Raw genomic sequence first — 14,260 nt, forward strand, 5'->3', positions numbered from 1 at the left:
GCACCTTAGGTACCTGGGACTTGACACTTTCAAAAGAGTTTATGATGTGGGAATAAAGATCGAGGATGATCTCGCGAAAACAATGCAAAGTAAACCCGCATATAAAAGCAATACCTACAACAGGGGCAACACATCCCAAGCCCAAGAAGTCCATGCCGTAGAGGAGACTCCCGCCCGGAGAAACCCTGGAAGATGGGTCCGAGACCGAAAGTTTGCCCCACTCGGGTCGACTTTGGTACAAGCCTTTGAAAGGCCAACCAATCAAGGAAAGTTGAGACCTATAGGCCCCACCCGTGACCCTCCTGTCAAGAACAGATATTGGGTCAAAGGTACTTACTGCAAATTCCATCAAGGAAATGGGCATGACACCGAAAATTGCTGGAATCTAAAACATACGATCCAGGACATGATAGAGGATGAAGTGATACCTCTCCCTAACGTTGGCAAACCCAACAACAACAAGAGCCCACTCGGCTCTTGTCACATCTCTCTCGACCAACCAGAAAATGAGAATTTCGACCCAACGGTGTACATTACACCCCAAGGTGCACCACCCGCTGTGGTCCCTATGGATCGAATCGAGAGAGAAGTATGTGGTGTGTGGAATGATGATGCTGAAGATATTTACCTATGTCAAGTGTCGGGCCAGGACCTCTTTACTGAAACTTGGCCCGGGTATGCTCTCATTGACACCACCCCTCAGGAGCCCGAGGTCGACAACCTCACCCGATCCGGAAGGATATACCAACCGGATATTCACCCACCTCCTATGGGCGATATCCCAGTTAGGCAAACTCCTGAGAATGGACGGCACACCACCGTCGCGGAAGTCATTGAAAATCCTCTCTTGAAACAACTAAAAAGAACCAAAGCCGAAATTACCATATGGGATCTCATGTGTACTTCAAAGGAACATCGCGAAAAGCTTATTCGCTCACTCGACCTCATCTCAGTACCTACAGATATCACACCTGACTCACTGGTTAGCCATGTCACGAGAGATATCGGAGAAAAGGCCATAGTTTTCACTGACAAAGACTTGCCCAAAGAGGGGGGTGCTCACAACAAAGCCCTTTATCTAGTGGTTGGATGCAAAGGACAAAACATCCCCCTAGCGCTCGTAGATAACGGTTCGGCGGTCAATGTTTGCCCATTGCGAACCGCCCATTGCTTGGACTAGGAAATGATGACTTCCAAACCTCCACGCAAGGGGTACGAGCTTATGATAACTCCCGAAGGCCTGTGTTGGGAAAAATCAACCTCACCATACAAACCGGGCCTGTGGCACGCACCACGGAGTTTCAAATAATTGACATCAAGCCCACTTTCAACCTCCTCTTGGGGCGACCTTGGATCAATGACTTAGGAGGTGTGGCTTCTACCTTGCACCAAATGGTTAAACTTAACTATAACGGGGTAATACTAGAAATCCGCGCCCCTCCTCTCGACGCCAGTTGTACTATGGTTGGAACGGCCGAAACTGCAGACGACCTTTATGGGTTTCAAATGGAAGAAACAATCCAGTTCATCGAAGATTATGATCCAGCATTCCTAGACCCGCATGCATCCCGAGTCATCCCTAGAATGATGTTAGCTCAAGGTTATTTCCCTGGAACCCCATTGGGCATAAGAAAGAAGGAATGCACATTCCATCCTTTACCCAACAAATCTACTCCCTTTGGCTTAGGCTATGAACAAACGGAGGAAGATATTGTTGACCGCCTGTCTAGGCTACGCCTTAACAAGGCCAAACAAACCACCCTCCTTTCCCCATATCAAAGAACCCTTAACGGGATGTTCGTTCGGGAAGGAGAAGGACACCCATGCTGTGATTTCCCTGAACCCTTCGTTCAGGATGGCTTGCTAAAACTAGGATTTGAAATCTTCCATGACTGCCACACCTTGGATGAGGCACCCCACCTCACCAAGACTAAAACAACTGAAATATTGGACGACCAGGCTCTATGGACATTGTTTAACGAATCGAGGCCTATGGAGGACGAGACTGTGACGACTACCCTAGCTTTACAAGATGAAGGTTTCGATCCAACCCGGTTAATCGCTCCTGCATCAACGCTAGAAGAGATCGAGAACGGATGGGTGAAGACATATCAGTGGGTCAATGCAAAAGGAATAGAATTCAAGATGAGTACCGGTGAAGGACCAAAGTTTTACGAGACTAAACCCAAGGCTTGAGCCACATAGAGCACCGTAGTAAAAAGCGCCTAGTAGTTCTTTAGATTGGTAGAAAAATAATAAAGACTTTAGATGGTCCTAAGACCCCTTAGAATATAGGTCAAGTTTGTTTCAGTGTGTTTTCCTTACTTTCCAAATTAATAAAGGCGTAATATTTCTCCTAAAAATTCTAACACTAAGTAAACACCAAATGTACTTGCAAAACACAAAAATAAAGAGGCGGCCCACTCTAAGGCCCAACAAACGAGGCCCATTCGTTCTTGAAATAGTGCTATGGGAACCAGTTCCCGAAACCCACAAAATAAACCGCACCATCCCATTCATATCCCCAAAAACCTAAAAAGTCAACCAGTATTATCACAAGAGTCAATCCATGCAACCCAAAAAAAAATCAAAGGAAATCAAAATCCAAAACAATGCAAATGTTACCAAAAAAACAGATTCATAAAACATAATTCCATCATACCCTTCACTAACAACGCGCACCTCAATCCACCCAAAAAGCCTACACAAAGATTTTCATATCTTCCACACCTTAACTCCATTTTCAAATCCGTCTCGAGTCACGGATAGAAAAAATTAATCCGGACAAAAATGCATCTCACGCTAACAGTCAAAAAAGCCCCCGAATTAGCCTCAAAATTGATTTTAAATACGAGCAAAATCAAAGCACTAAAAAAGGAAAAAAAAAAGAAATAAATGCAAGAACACGTGAAGCAAAGCGTCAAAACTGACCGCCCAAGTCATTTTCAGTGCCCAGGGCTGGGCGCCGAAATCTTTGACGCCCCAGCCTGGGCGTTGAAACTCTCTGCCTGCCTAAATTTTTTTAGAAGTGCTCGTCATTTTATCCGCACATAACGGAAAAATAACGAACACTTGGGGGGTACAGCACGTATCCAAATAGGCTCACCAAAAAATATAGCCATACAAAAAGTAGTCGAATTTCACTTTTTACGCGACTTACGGCAAAAAAAACGGCAGACGAAAATAATGATAATACTTCACTCGTTTGACCGATTAAGTAATATGCTACCACCTCAGGGCATATCTATTAAAATCTGGCATCCTAGAACTTATTCTAGCCAGAACTACGCGCGACCTGATTCTGACAAGATACGTAGGCAATCCTTACCAAGGATTCGGTCCAATCAAAAAACAAACATACATAAATTGTGCAAAAAAGTGTTAGACATGTAAAAATATAAAAAGAAGGAGAAACAAAAAATGAAAATGAAAAAATAAAATACACCTTTATTGAAAAATAATAAGAAGGAAAACAAAGTGCTAAGGAATGAAAAAACAAACACAACTGAAATAAATAAAGGGCACCTACACCCTAGCAAGAACTACACTACTCTAGTTCTTCCGGATCATCAAATAAAGTGTTGTAGAGGGCAATGTTCGCAGGATCCACCCTCACAGTCTTCTGCGCTGCCCCAATATCAATCTCCATAAGAACCGGCTCCTGGACACTAACTTCCAAAGATGCCAAGGCTTCAGAAACATTCTCAGTTACAGCCCGCTCAGCCTCAAGGGCGCAGACAATGGTGGGAGAAGGATTATTATCATCAACTAGACTAGCCACTGTTTCTACAGGCGGCTGAGCCTTCCTAACCCATACATTATTCCGGCGACAACCTCCGCGAGAGCTTGCATTTCTTTTAACAACAGCAGGCCCCTTCATGTTAGGCATCTTCTTAGGCCTGAAACTGGAACGGGGAGGAACTTCCTTTCGCTTTCGATCAGGACGAGCTTTCACAGTCTTAATACTATAGGTACGAGGTTTGGCAGAATCAGGACCCTCATACTTAACACGAATACAAGGTATCAAAAGCTCAGCCGGCTCCCCATTTCGAGCCTCGGTCCTCACAGCTTTATCATGGGAGCTCATCCACAACTTGTAGTTTTCAGAAAGACCCACAAAGCCATTTGTAGCTACGGCCCAACGCGGGAGACCATCATAATACTTAGCCCACGCTAGAACCCGTGCTTGTGAAAAGGCCGCTACCTTAGGTGGTACCGTATCAGAAAAGGGGATAGTCTGCCTTAAACCATATTGACGCATGACTCGGTAAGGGAAAATATAAATGGGACGAGATAGCCCCAACAAAGAAACATAAACCGATACATCAGAACCCCCCGTCATAGTAGTCAAACCCCACCATGGTACCACCCACTTAATAGAACAAATGCCATAAGTAAAAAAGGAGGTCCATTCGGCCTCGTCCTGGCCTTGGTGCAAGTATTTTCGGTTACCCAAGGCTATAGGGCGATAATGTTTAGGATCGGCAGGAGCTTCCAAGAGTCTAAGCCGTTCCACGAGCCAAATCTGCAAAAAACGGGTACGATCAAAAAATAATAATAAAAGAAAACGGTTCCTGGGGCGCAGTTTCAACGCCCAGGACCAGGCGCCGAAAATTCCAGCGCCCATCCCTGGGCGCTGAAACTTAGCCCCAAGGCAGGACGAATAAAAAATGTGTACGCAAAAAAAAACGTGTATACGTGCGCAAGAAAAAATCGATTACCTGCAGTAATAGGGGGCTTCCCTTAAAATGTTCAGATTTGGCATCCTTCTTCAGCTCATCCGCACTCAGCAAAGTTTCGGCAACAACCAACGGCATAATGGAATAGCAACTTTCCATCTGGCTAATCAAGGGGATCAACCTTATGTCACCGAACTCACCATTGTTATTCGACAGCAAATAATGATTCAACAAGCAAAATACAAGGGCTCGAATATTCAATTTCTGTTCGGTCATATTCTTACTAGGCCTAAAGTGGTGTTTTACAAGTTTTGCCAAATTAACTTCATCACCTACAACAACTTCAGCAAGCATGTTATCATCTAGTCCTAGGAAAGCCCCTATGGTTGTTTTACTCTCTTCAATAGTGCCAGGAGTGGCAGGGGTAGCATTAGTAGGATAACCAAGGATCGCAGCAAATTCATCTGGCAAAGGACATATTTCGTTGCCCCGAAAGACAAAAACATGATGATCGGAATCCCAAAAACTTAGGGCTGCGTGCAGAAAATTATAGTCAATGTTAATTTGTTGTAAGCCTAAAAGTGCCTCTAAGTGGTATTCTTTCAATAAAGCCTTTTCTGTAGGATTAAGGGCCCGTAGCCAACGCCTAACAACCCGTTGGAGTGAGAAAGTGGGAATTGACATGACGAAAGCAAGGAGTAATTAAAACACAGCAAAGAAAGAAGGAAATTGAGAGTGATGGAAAATAAGGGACGTATCTAGCCCCTATATATAGCTGAATGCATCAAGTGAAATCCTGATCCCATTCGGGAACGCGTTAAGAAATCCGAAAGTCAAAATTCACCAGGAAAAGACTTTCAGCGCCCAAAGCTGGGCGCCGAAATATTTAACGCCCAGCCTTGGGCGTCGAAAATGCAGCCCAAGGCCCAGATTTCACAAAACGCGGAACAGGAACAAACTTAAAACCGTGTTGCTAGACACGAGGCCCTATGTACAATTAAGATCAAGCCCAAAAGCACCTTTAAGTTCCCAAATAGCAAAAATGAATGGTAAAACTTGGTCGAAACTTAGACTTGTCTCAAGAAACATATATGTACACTGTTCAAAACAAAAATATCAAGGTCATTCTTCGAAACACCAAAAAATGTTGTTAAGTCGTTGGTTTCTCAAATAAAAAATGTCTGTCTGTCAAAGGGTTAAATCGGGCCAAGCTGAACCGAATGATATTAAACCTTGTCGCCCGAAGACTGAAGTCGCACCCCGCCACTTCGCCAAAGTAGCACACCACTATGAAAGGTCGCTCGCACATACGAGCTCGACCCCAAACATGATTAAAAAACGTTATGAAGTATGCGAAAAATGACCACCAAAGCCCGAGTGCTTGGGAGGCTCGCAAAAAGTATACTCCAACAGAGAGCGCGCGATCAAAATCACATTCCCGGGCTGCGCTATACACAAGTCCCGTGTTTGGATAATCTCAAAAAAAAGAAACGAAAAAAAAACGGTATTTAAAAAAAAATATCGCTAACAGAAATATACTCAGTGTGGGCCCACTTATAGGACACACCTAATCAGCAAATGTTGCGACCCACCAACCGGTTGTAATCACAAAAGCCCTTCTACATAAGCAAAATGAAAAGAAAGAAAGAAATTCAAAATGGGCTCGCCCACCTTCAACGGGCGGGGTCTGCGTCACTAGCCACGCAGGTCCTCAGTTTTCCAAAAATGAAATTTTCAAAAATCAAAATGAAACAGGCTCGCCATCTTTAGCCGGCGGGGTCTACGTCACAAACCGCGTAGGTCCTTATCTTCAAATTTCAAAAACAACTTCGTCCACTTCTATCGGACGGGGTGTCCACCCTTAGCGGACAGGCTCGCCATCTTTAGCCGGCGGGGTCTGCGTCACTAACCGCGCAGGTCCTTAGTCGCTGCAGCGATAACCTTTATCGGTTTTCCCTTTTTCCAAAAATTAAAGGAGCGGTTTTCCCTTTTTCCAAAAATTAAAGGATCGGTTTTCCCTTTTTCCAAAAATTAAAGGATTGGTTTTCCGTTTTTCCAAAAAAGAACGATGAAATTGGTTTTCCCTTTTTTCCAAAAATTAAAGGATTGGTTTTCCGTTTTTCCAAAAAAGAACGATGTGCTGGATTTTCCTTCGTTTTACGTCCCATAAAAACAAGGGGGTTTTCTCGTTTAACTAGCCTTGAAAATGAGAATCTTTAAAAACGTTTTTACCTCGTGGTTGGGCTTGGCCAGGCCCAATTACACTTTATAGCTTTGATTTCGAAAACATCTGTAGCTACTCCCAATGACAAAGTGAGGGAGTTTCTACGCCTCTTTAGATACTTCCAATGACAAAGTGAGGGAGTATTCTATACTATCCGTTGACAAATCCCAATGACACGTGAGGGATATGTCGACATTTCAAGTGATGACCCTTAAGTCAAATGTTATCACTCGGGGGCTCGTGAGACCCTCGCAAAACATGTCACATACACCATGGCTTGTGTGGCGCACTCCGTCCAGTACTTTGACCATCGTCTCATCCCGAGACTCAGTCAAAGTGGGGGCTAACTGTAGACACCTACTTTTGTCCCCATTCCCGAAAGGGAAAGGTTCGATGATGAAAACATAAATCTCCACTTGACAACGCATCTCCTATAAAATAATGAATCTCAAAACTCCTTTTCATTTCACCCGAAACTCGCTATTTATGGAAACCTGCTAAAAATAGTAAGTGTCGTAATAGGTAGTTGTTAAAAGTGGCAAGTCATAAAAGATAGAAACCTGTCAGAATTAGGTGTTGCACTCCAACATAAATCCTAAATGAGATAGAAATTGCGAGAGAATTCTATTCCTAATATGATTCGAAAGTAAGAGTCACGTATTAATTAAAATCCTAACGAGCCTAGAGTTCGTAACGGGCCCAGACGCATCCCGTCACAAGGTTAAATACGCACTAAAGGACAATCAGAGTTACTGCCGTGGTTTACCACTCTAGTATGTTGATTAGTTCTGAGTTTTAACCTTAAGCTTCCTATTTCTACAACTTTTTATACACAGTTAACCTCGTTCTTTTAGTGCAGATGTGGTTTTTTTTTGGTTTTTTTAGTGAACTGCTGTAGAAAAAAATTGATAATTTTGGATTAACATTTCTTTTTGTTAAATATTGTAACTTTTTTTTTGTAAGTTTACATAAATAATTATACCAGCCTGATATGTTTGTAAAAAGTAGCATAATAAGAGAAGAGATTGATCACATATAAGTGTAACGAGGTTTCATTCTAAAACCAATTGGTAATAGGTGAAGTATCCCACCAATCTTATATGCTAGTCAATCTTCCTCTATTTCTTCTATGTGGGACAACTAGTCCCAACTCATATATGGATTATTTTTCTCAACAATATCCAATATTATTTGGAGTTTCAAATGAGCGACGGCAAAAAAAAAAGCATATGACTCATAACCCCATGAATGATAATTAAACATTTAAACTAGTTCTTGCTTGACCGAGAGAGAACAAGCGTTCAAATCCATATGTCTAAAATTTGTATCCATAATACGCAAAATGGTGAGATAAACGAAGGGTCGAGAATTGTGAGCGTCTGTCAAAATTTTGTTAATAGAGGAAAATAAAATATCCAATAAATATTTTAATTACATACGTAGAAAGTAAAAATCATAAAGTATGGGAGTATTTGTTTTTGTTTTGTTACGTATAAACGAGCTAAAATTGTTAAAAATATGTAAATAGTGTTAAAAGTCAATATAGTACAACTAGTACTAAACAAAGGGAGATGAAACAACACATGTAGCATGAATCGCAACAGACCTATAGTAGCTATGGGAAAGAATATCCATAGCGTGATAGCGGGGGTAAATCTTCTTTTACAGAGATAAAAAGGGTGAATTGTCTTTTTACAGAGATGGACATGTCAGCATTATCGTGCGGATGTTTGCAGTTTGTAAATTAGAATTAGTACTATTTGAATATTGTATGGATATCTTTTATGCTTACAATAGGACTCAAAATTTACTAACGGTTGGTGTGTCGTATCCCAACCATCAAATTTCCAGTTTATAACTCTAATTAACTCATTAAGGAGTGAAATGATAACATTGAATAGTTTAAAGGTACTTTTCATGTGCCTAAAGGTATTGCTTAGGCTTTCAATGGTATAGAAGCAGACCTGTTAAATGGGTTGGTCGGATTGGGTTGTAAAAAATTATTTTTGAGTTGAATCGGGTCGGTCTCTTTCGGGTTCAGGTTCACAAATGCTTGTTTAAGACCCAGAACTTTTGGATTCGGTCGATCCAACGGGTTGAGAGATTTTAAAACGCGCATTATATTTTCATTAATTTATGTGATGAATATACAAAATATGAGCACAAATTAACAAATTTTCCTACTCAGGTTTTTATTTAGTCAAATTCAACCATAAAATGACGTATAATTCAAATTAAAATCATATTACACACAACAATAGTAAAAACAACGTGTTTATTATGCTTAAATTTTCTCATAATCTCAATTATTACTACAAAGACCATGATTCTCAATTGGTCGGGTCCAAAACGGGTTCGGTCGGGTTTTGACCTATTACTTTTCGGGTTGCTCGGGTTCAGATAAAATCGGGTTACGGGGCATAAAATCTTATTCAAGACCCAATATTTCCGGATCAGGTCGGATCAATTTTCGTGTCGGATCGATTTTTGACCGGTATAATAGAAGTGTTGTGGTTTGACTCGCTTAATGTTTAAACATCATTTTCATCTCTGTTTTTGGTGCTATTATTTTTACCTGCCCATAGCAGCTACTACATGCAACACCTATTGGTATCATTTTCTGTAGCTGAATTGAAGTGTGTTCTAATACCTTGTTTGTTTCCCAGAAAACAGTATTACGAGCAGTTGCATCTGCCAATGTGTCAATGTGTCATGTGTCATGACTGAGCAAAGCATATTTGGAATTTGGATGTCACAAATAATAGCAAGAGACAGATCAGAGTGTTGTCCATGTCAAACCCAAAGGAGAAAGGACCCATCACCATGTTAGTGGAGGCCCGTATGTTCCCACTAAATGTTAAAACATCACTAATTCAAGTACTTGACTCATCTGGAACATGACACTTTTAACCCTGCACAAAGTTTACTGGTAACATGCATGATTTTAAACCCTAGACTACTATTACATCTTACTTACTAGTTACTACAACACAGTGAGTGGTAAACACTAAACAGCCACAATTAAAGAACAAAAAATGGGGATTAAAGAAGATGATTAAATCTAGAAATAATACGATACTATAGTTGAGCTCGTAATTAGCAAGAAAAACGTGACGTAGAGAGGGGACTTAAGGGTTACTGATGAAGACTGGCCATCGATTTCAGAGGAATCAACAGCGAGTGGCAAACCATTGCTGCTCAGACTACATGATTGTGGATCAGCACCTTCTTCATTCAGCATTAGTGCTCTCATTACTGCTGTAACCGTAGACATATACTTGTCTCTGTTTTTGTGTAGAAGCCATGTCAACCCCATTAATTCGCAGTCTCTGCTACGCATCTTGCTTGTCCTCACGTCTGCTTTTGTTCCGTTCTTACTTACTCCGCTGCCTTTTTTCAGCTGCGAAACAAAAAAAAGGAGTTGAAAGGACTCAGTATGTGAAGGTTTATTCAAATCCTCAATGTAATGATGTTATTATGAGGTCTAAACTTCATTCTTGAATATAATAATGTGCACAACCGCCCATTCGAGGCAAAGTTTCAGAGCATAAATGGTCAAAAAGGTTCATCAAAGATTGATTATGATATCTCTGCCTGGATTAATATACTATTTAGGAACAATTATAACATGATTAGTAGTGAATGTTGTGCAAAAGTATCAATCACAAAAGTGGGAGTGCTCATAAAAGTACATAAAACAAAATGAAATTTTGAACAAGGAGAATAATATCAACAATGTCATAATTGTACGAAATAGCAATAAATAACTTCATTCTTTCCTCACCTAGTCTTCAAGTGCAAGTATAGCATTTTTTTAAATCTTCAAAACATATATTAATGTCTTACTAGCAGTCTAGCAAGAGTTTCACGTGAAAACTTAAAAGAATATTCAACCACCGTGAAAATGGAGGACCATATCATATACTACCTCCGTTTTTTTTAGTTTTTTACACATACTCTAATGCAATTTTAACCATTAATAAGTCCAATTTCAAATGTGAAAAAAATATAAATTTTTTGATATTTTGAAAATACATATCGAGACTCACCATGCAGCCTTGCCCGGAAAACACTTACGGAGTAGAATCAACCCCCAAGTAATTAAATAGGTCCCTTGACATAATGCTGACTATAAGAATTTACTAGTGTTTAATTTGAAGAATACATTAGGGACTGTACTTTTCAATAATATTATATATTCCCCTAGATCGATACTCGTCTTGATTTCATGTAATCATTTGACAACAATCAATAAACTAAGCAGTATTACTGGATCACAATTCCACAAGTGTTAAGTTTCTTATATGTATGTTTTAATTAGAAAAATATAAAATTAATTAATGATTGTAGTCCATATAATATCATTTTTGTCCTATTTAGCAAAGTCCAAATCAGTATAGTAAGTAAAATGCAGAATTGAACCCACAGACTACCAATTCCTCTATTGCATGAACAGGGATGTCCACCTTCAGTAAAAACTCCCTCAATCCCGGAATTATAGTGTAATTTGAACTAGTAATGCGACAATTAAACCGGAATGGATGGATGGATGGATTTCCCTACAGACCATGTATCTTACAAGTTATATTCAACCTTATCCATCAAACCCATTGATCAAAGCAAAATACAAACATAAAAGACAAACTCAGATTGTGAAGATATTTCCAATTTTCAACTTTGTCAAACTCCAATGATGCAAGATCAAAATGAAAATTTAAATCTTATAATCCCATTTAACCACTCAAGATCCCATAAACTTTAGGTTTAGCATTTCCAGAAATGATTTGGGGTCGACTAATATGAACTATAACCGGAAAAATCATCCAAATGAAAAGAGCAAAAGGCGGGTAGAGTAAGAGAAATTACCGAGTAAAGAGAGTGCAAGCACTTAGAACAACCAGCAAGGGTAGAATGGTCATCCTTAGACTTATGTGAGCTATAACAATCTTTCTCTAACTTGTTGACTCTGTCATCCCCTGCTAATCTACCATCTTCTGAAATATGAAAAGCTTGAGGACAGCTCAATTGATGAAGCCTAATTCCACAGTAACAATACACAACATCACAAGTTGCATTTATTTTTACCAAATTTACCCCTTTATCTCTCATTGCGTTTTCAAGCCCATCAACACATGTTTCTGAGTCATCTGGCAGCAATGGCATATCATACGACGTCGTTGATACCGACTTACTATTGCTAGCTCCTTTACCCAGAGCTGTATTCGAGTAGGCAGAGTACAGCCAGGCGGCCAGGACAGGGCAGCATTTGCCTCGCCGGAGATGCCCGCCACCGTTACATGAAGCCTTAACGGCGGGGAAGATCTCATCGGGGAGGGATAATGGACATCCGGCTACAGCTGATTGTTCAGGGAATGATGGGATAGTGGCCGGCGGAGAGGGATTTGGGAGGAAGGTTTGCTGTTGTTGGATGGAAGCTGGGTCTGGGTTGGGTAAGACGGGTAGTCCGGGCAATAAGGGCAGGAGAGAGAAAAGAAGGGTGAGGATGATGGGGAATGGTGGAGGATGGTGGTGGGACATTTCATAAAGAAGGAAAGAAGCTTGAGTGAGTTGGTGGTGGTGGTGGTGGTGGTGGTGGTTTGTGGGCAGCAGTGACTGAGACTGAGTGAAGAAGAAGGAAAAACAAGTGTAATGGGAATAAAGGTGGGATGTGTTAGTGGGTGCACTGCTTCATGTAATGAGTACCTAAAGTTTGGTTGGGTATCGATGTTGGAGCTGTTAATATAATTTTTTTTTTTTTTTTTTTAAAGTAGTACGGAGTAACAAAATATCTTATACGGAGTAGTCAGTTAACTCAGTTTGCTGCGTAATCTACATCGCACAACTGTTTGTACCTTGTCATTTACATAGTCTAACTAAAATCTCAGTCTTGTATGTGACTGATATGTGTGTTTTATATAGAGTTTTTACCCCGTCCCTTAGTACTTTTCTGCATCAAATGAACTCTTAGGAGCCTTTTTTAGTACTAATCTGTGTTATTGAGTGTGCCTTGAGTTTCATGATTACTTAGTAAGAAATTGGTCTTTTTAGGCTCGTTTCATGGTAATATGGGCCACTACACGATCCCGATGAAGTTTGGGACGACTATCGTCGACTTTTGGGAGCCTTAGATGTTTATGGTTGAGCCCCGGAAGTTAGACGCGGTGCTATGGGCGAAGAATGATGCTTTTAGACAATCACCCGTTGAAGGGTGGGTGAAAGGATACCAACCGGGCGAGCAAGAAGCTGATTAATTTATGCTTTCAACACGCGGCCGACCGGGCGCCCTTCGCCAGGTGACCACCGGGCAGACAACAATATTGAGGAGACCAAGTGTCTTTGCCCGCCCGACGGGCGAAAGTTGAAGAATTCAAAGGACGTCGCATTTAGCTCGGCGGGCAGACTTGCGCCCGACGGGCGGGTTTCGAGCTTCTCGCCCAGTGGGCGGATGTCTGCCCGACCGGGAGACGACAACCCCGGGCGCTTTTTCAACAAAAAATAACAAACATTATAAAAAAGAACATAAAATTCCAGAGGAAAAAATAAACAATAAAACAATTATGAACAATTTTATAATAAATTTTAAAAAATAACGTGAAAGAACAAACAGTACAACAAGAAAGAACAACAGTACAACAAGAACGAACAAACAATACAAAAAGAAATAACAAACAATACATACGCTTGTAAAAACATAAAAGATCAATGAAGATTAACCAGATGATTATTATGAACAAACAAATAAACAAGAAAGAACAAATAATTCAATAAAAAGGACAAACTATATAAAAAGGAGCGATTTCCTTCAATATTGCATAAGGATATACCAATATTATATTAATTCTCACACTTACTTACTAACCCCACCTACACCCCTATTCCCTACAAAAAATCATTTAAAAATTCACACCTCCACTCACCACTCTCCACCTCTTACCCATTTCCCACTAACTATACTCCCTCCGTCCCGGAATACTCGACCCGGTTTGACCGGCACAGAGTTTAAGGAACTTGAATTGACTTATTTAATTTAATAGGTAGTAGTTGATAGTGGGTATTATTTTAATGTAGTTAGTGAGAGATGGGTTAAGAGGTGGGGTTGGGGGAGAGTAGGGGTTGAATTTTTAATTACTTTTTGTATGGAGTAGGGGGTAGGTGGGTTAATAGGGGTGGAGTGAGAAATAATATAATATTGTTAGAATATTTCCATTTTTAGAAACAGGTCAAGTATTAAGGGACGACCCGATAAGGAAAACAGGTCAAGTATTCCGGGACGGAGGGAGTATTAAAAAAATACCTCACTATCAACTAACACCCATTAAATTAATAAGTCAATTTAAATGTCTTAAACTCCGTACCG

At 40.5% G+C, this 14,260-nt stretch overlaps 1 protein-coding gene across 1 annotated transcript; it reads right to left on the reverse strand.

Annotated features, from left to right (window-relative positions):
- Nucleotides 1–9,789: 9,789 nt before the first annotated feature.
- Nucleotides 9,790–12,610, reverse strand: LOC110779156 (uncharacterized GPI-anchored protein At4g28100). The gene is made up of 2 exons (XM_021983685.2): nucleotides 11,770–12,610; nucleotides 9,790–10,303 (listed from the first exon to the last, which is right to left on the reverse strand). Exons 1-2 carry the CDS (start codon nucleotides 12,439–12,441, stop codon nucleotides 9,965–9,967), a joined length of 1,011 nt encoding a protein of 336 aa, XP_021839377.2. The 5' UTR covers nucleotides 12,442–12,610; the 3' UTR covers nucleotides 9,790–9,964.
- Between the last annotated feature and the right edge of the window lie 1,650 nt (nucleotides 12,611–14,260).

The sequence above is a fragment of the Spinacia oleracea genome, chromosome 5 (assembly GCF_020520425.1).
Source record: "Spinacia oleracea cultivar Varoflay chromosome 5, BTI_SOV_V1, whole genome shotgun sequence".
NCBI classification, from domain to species: domain Eukaryota; kingdom Viridiplantae; phylum Streptophyta; class Magnoliopsida; order Caryophyllales; family Amaranthaceae; genus Spinacia; species Spinacia oleracea.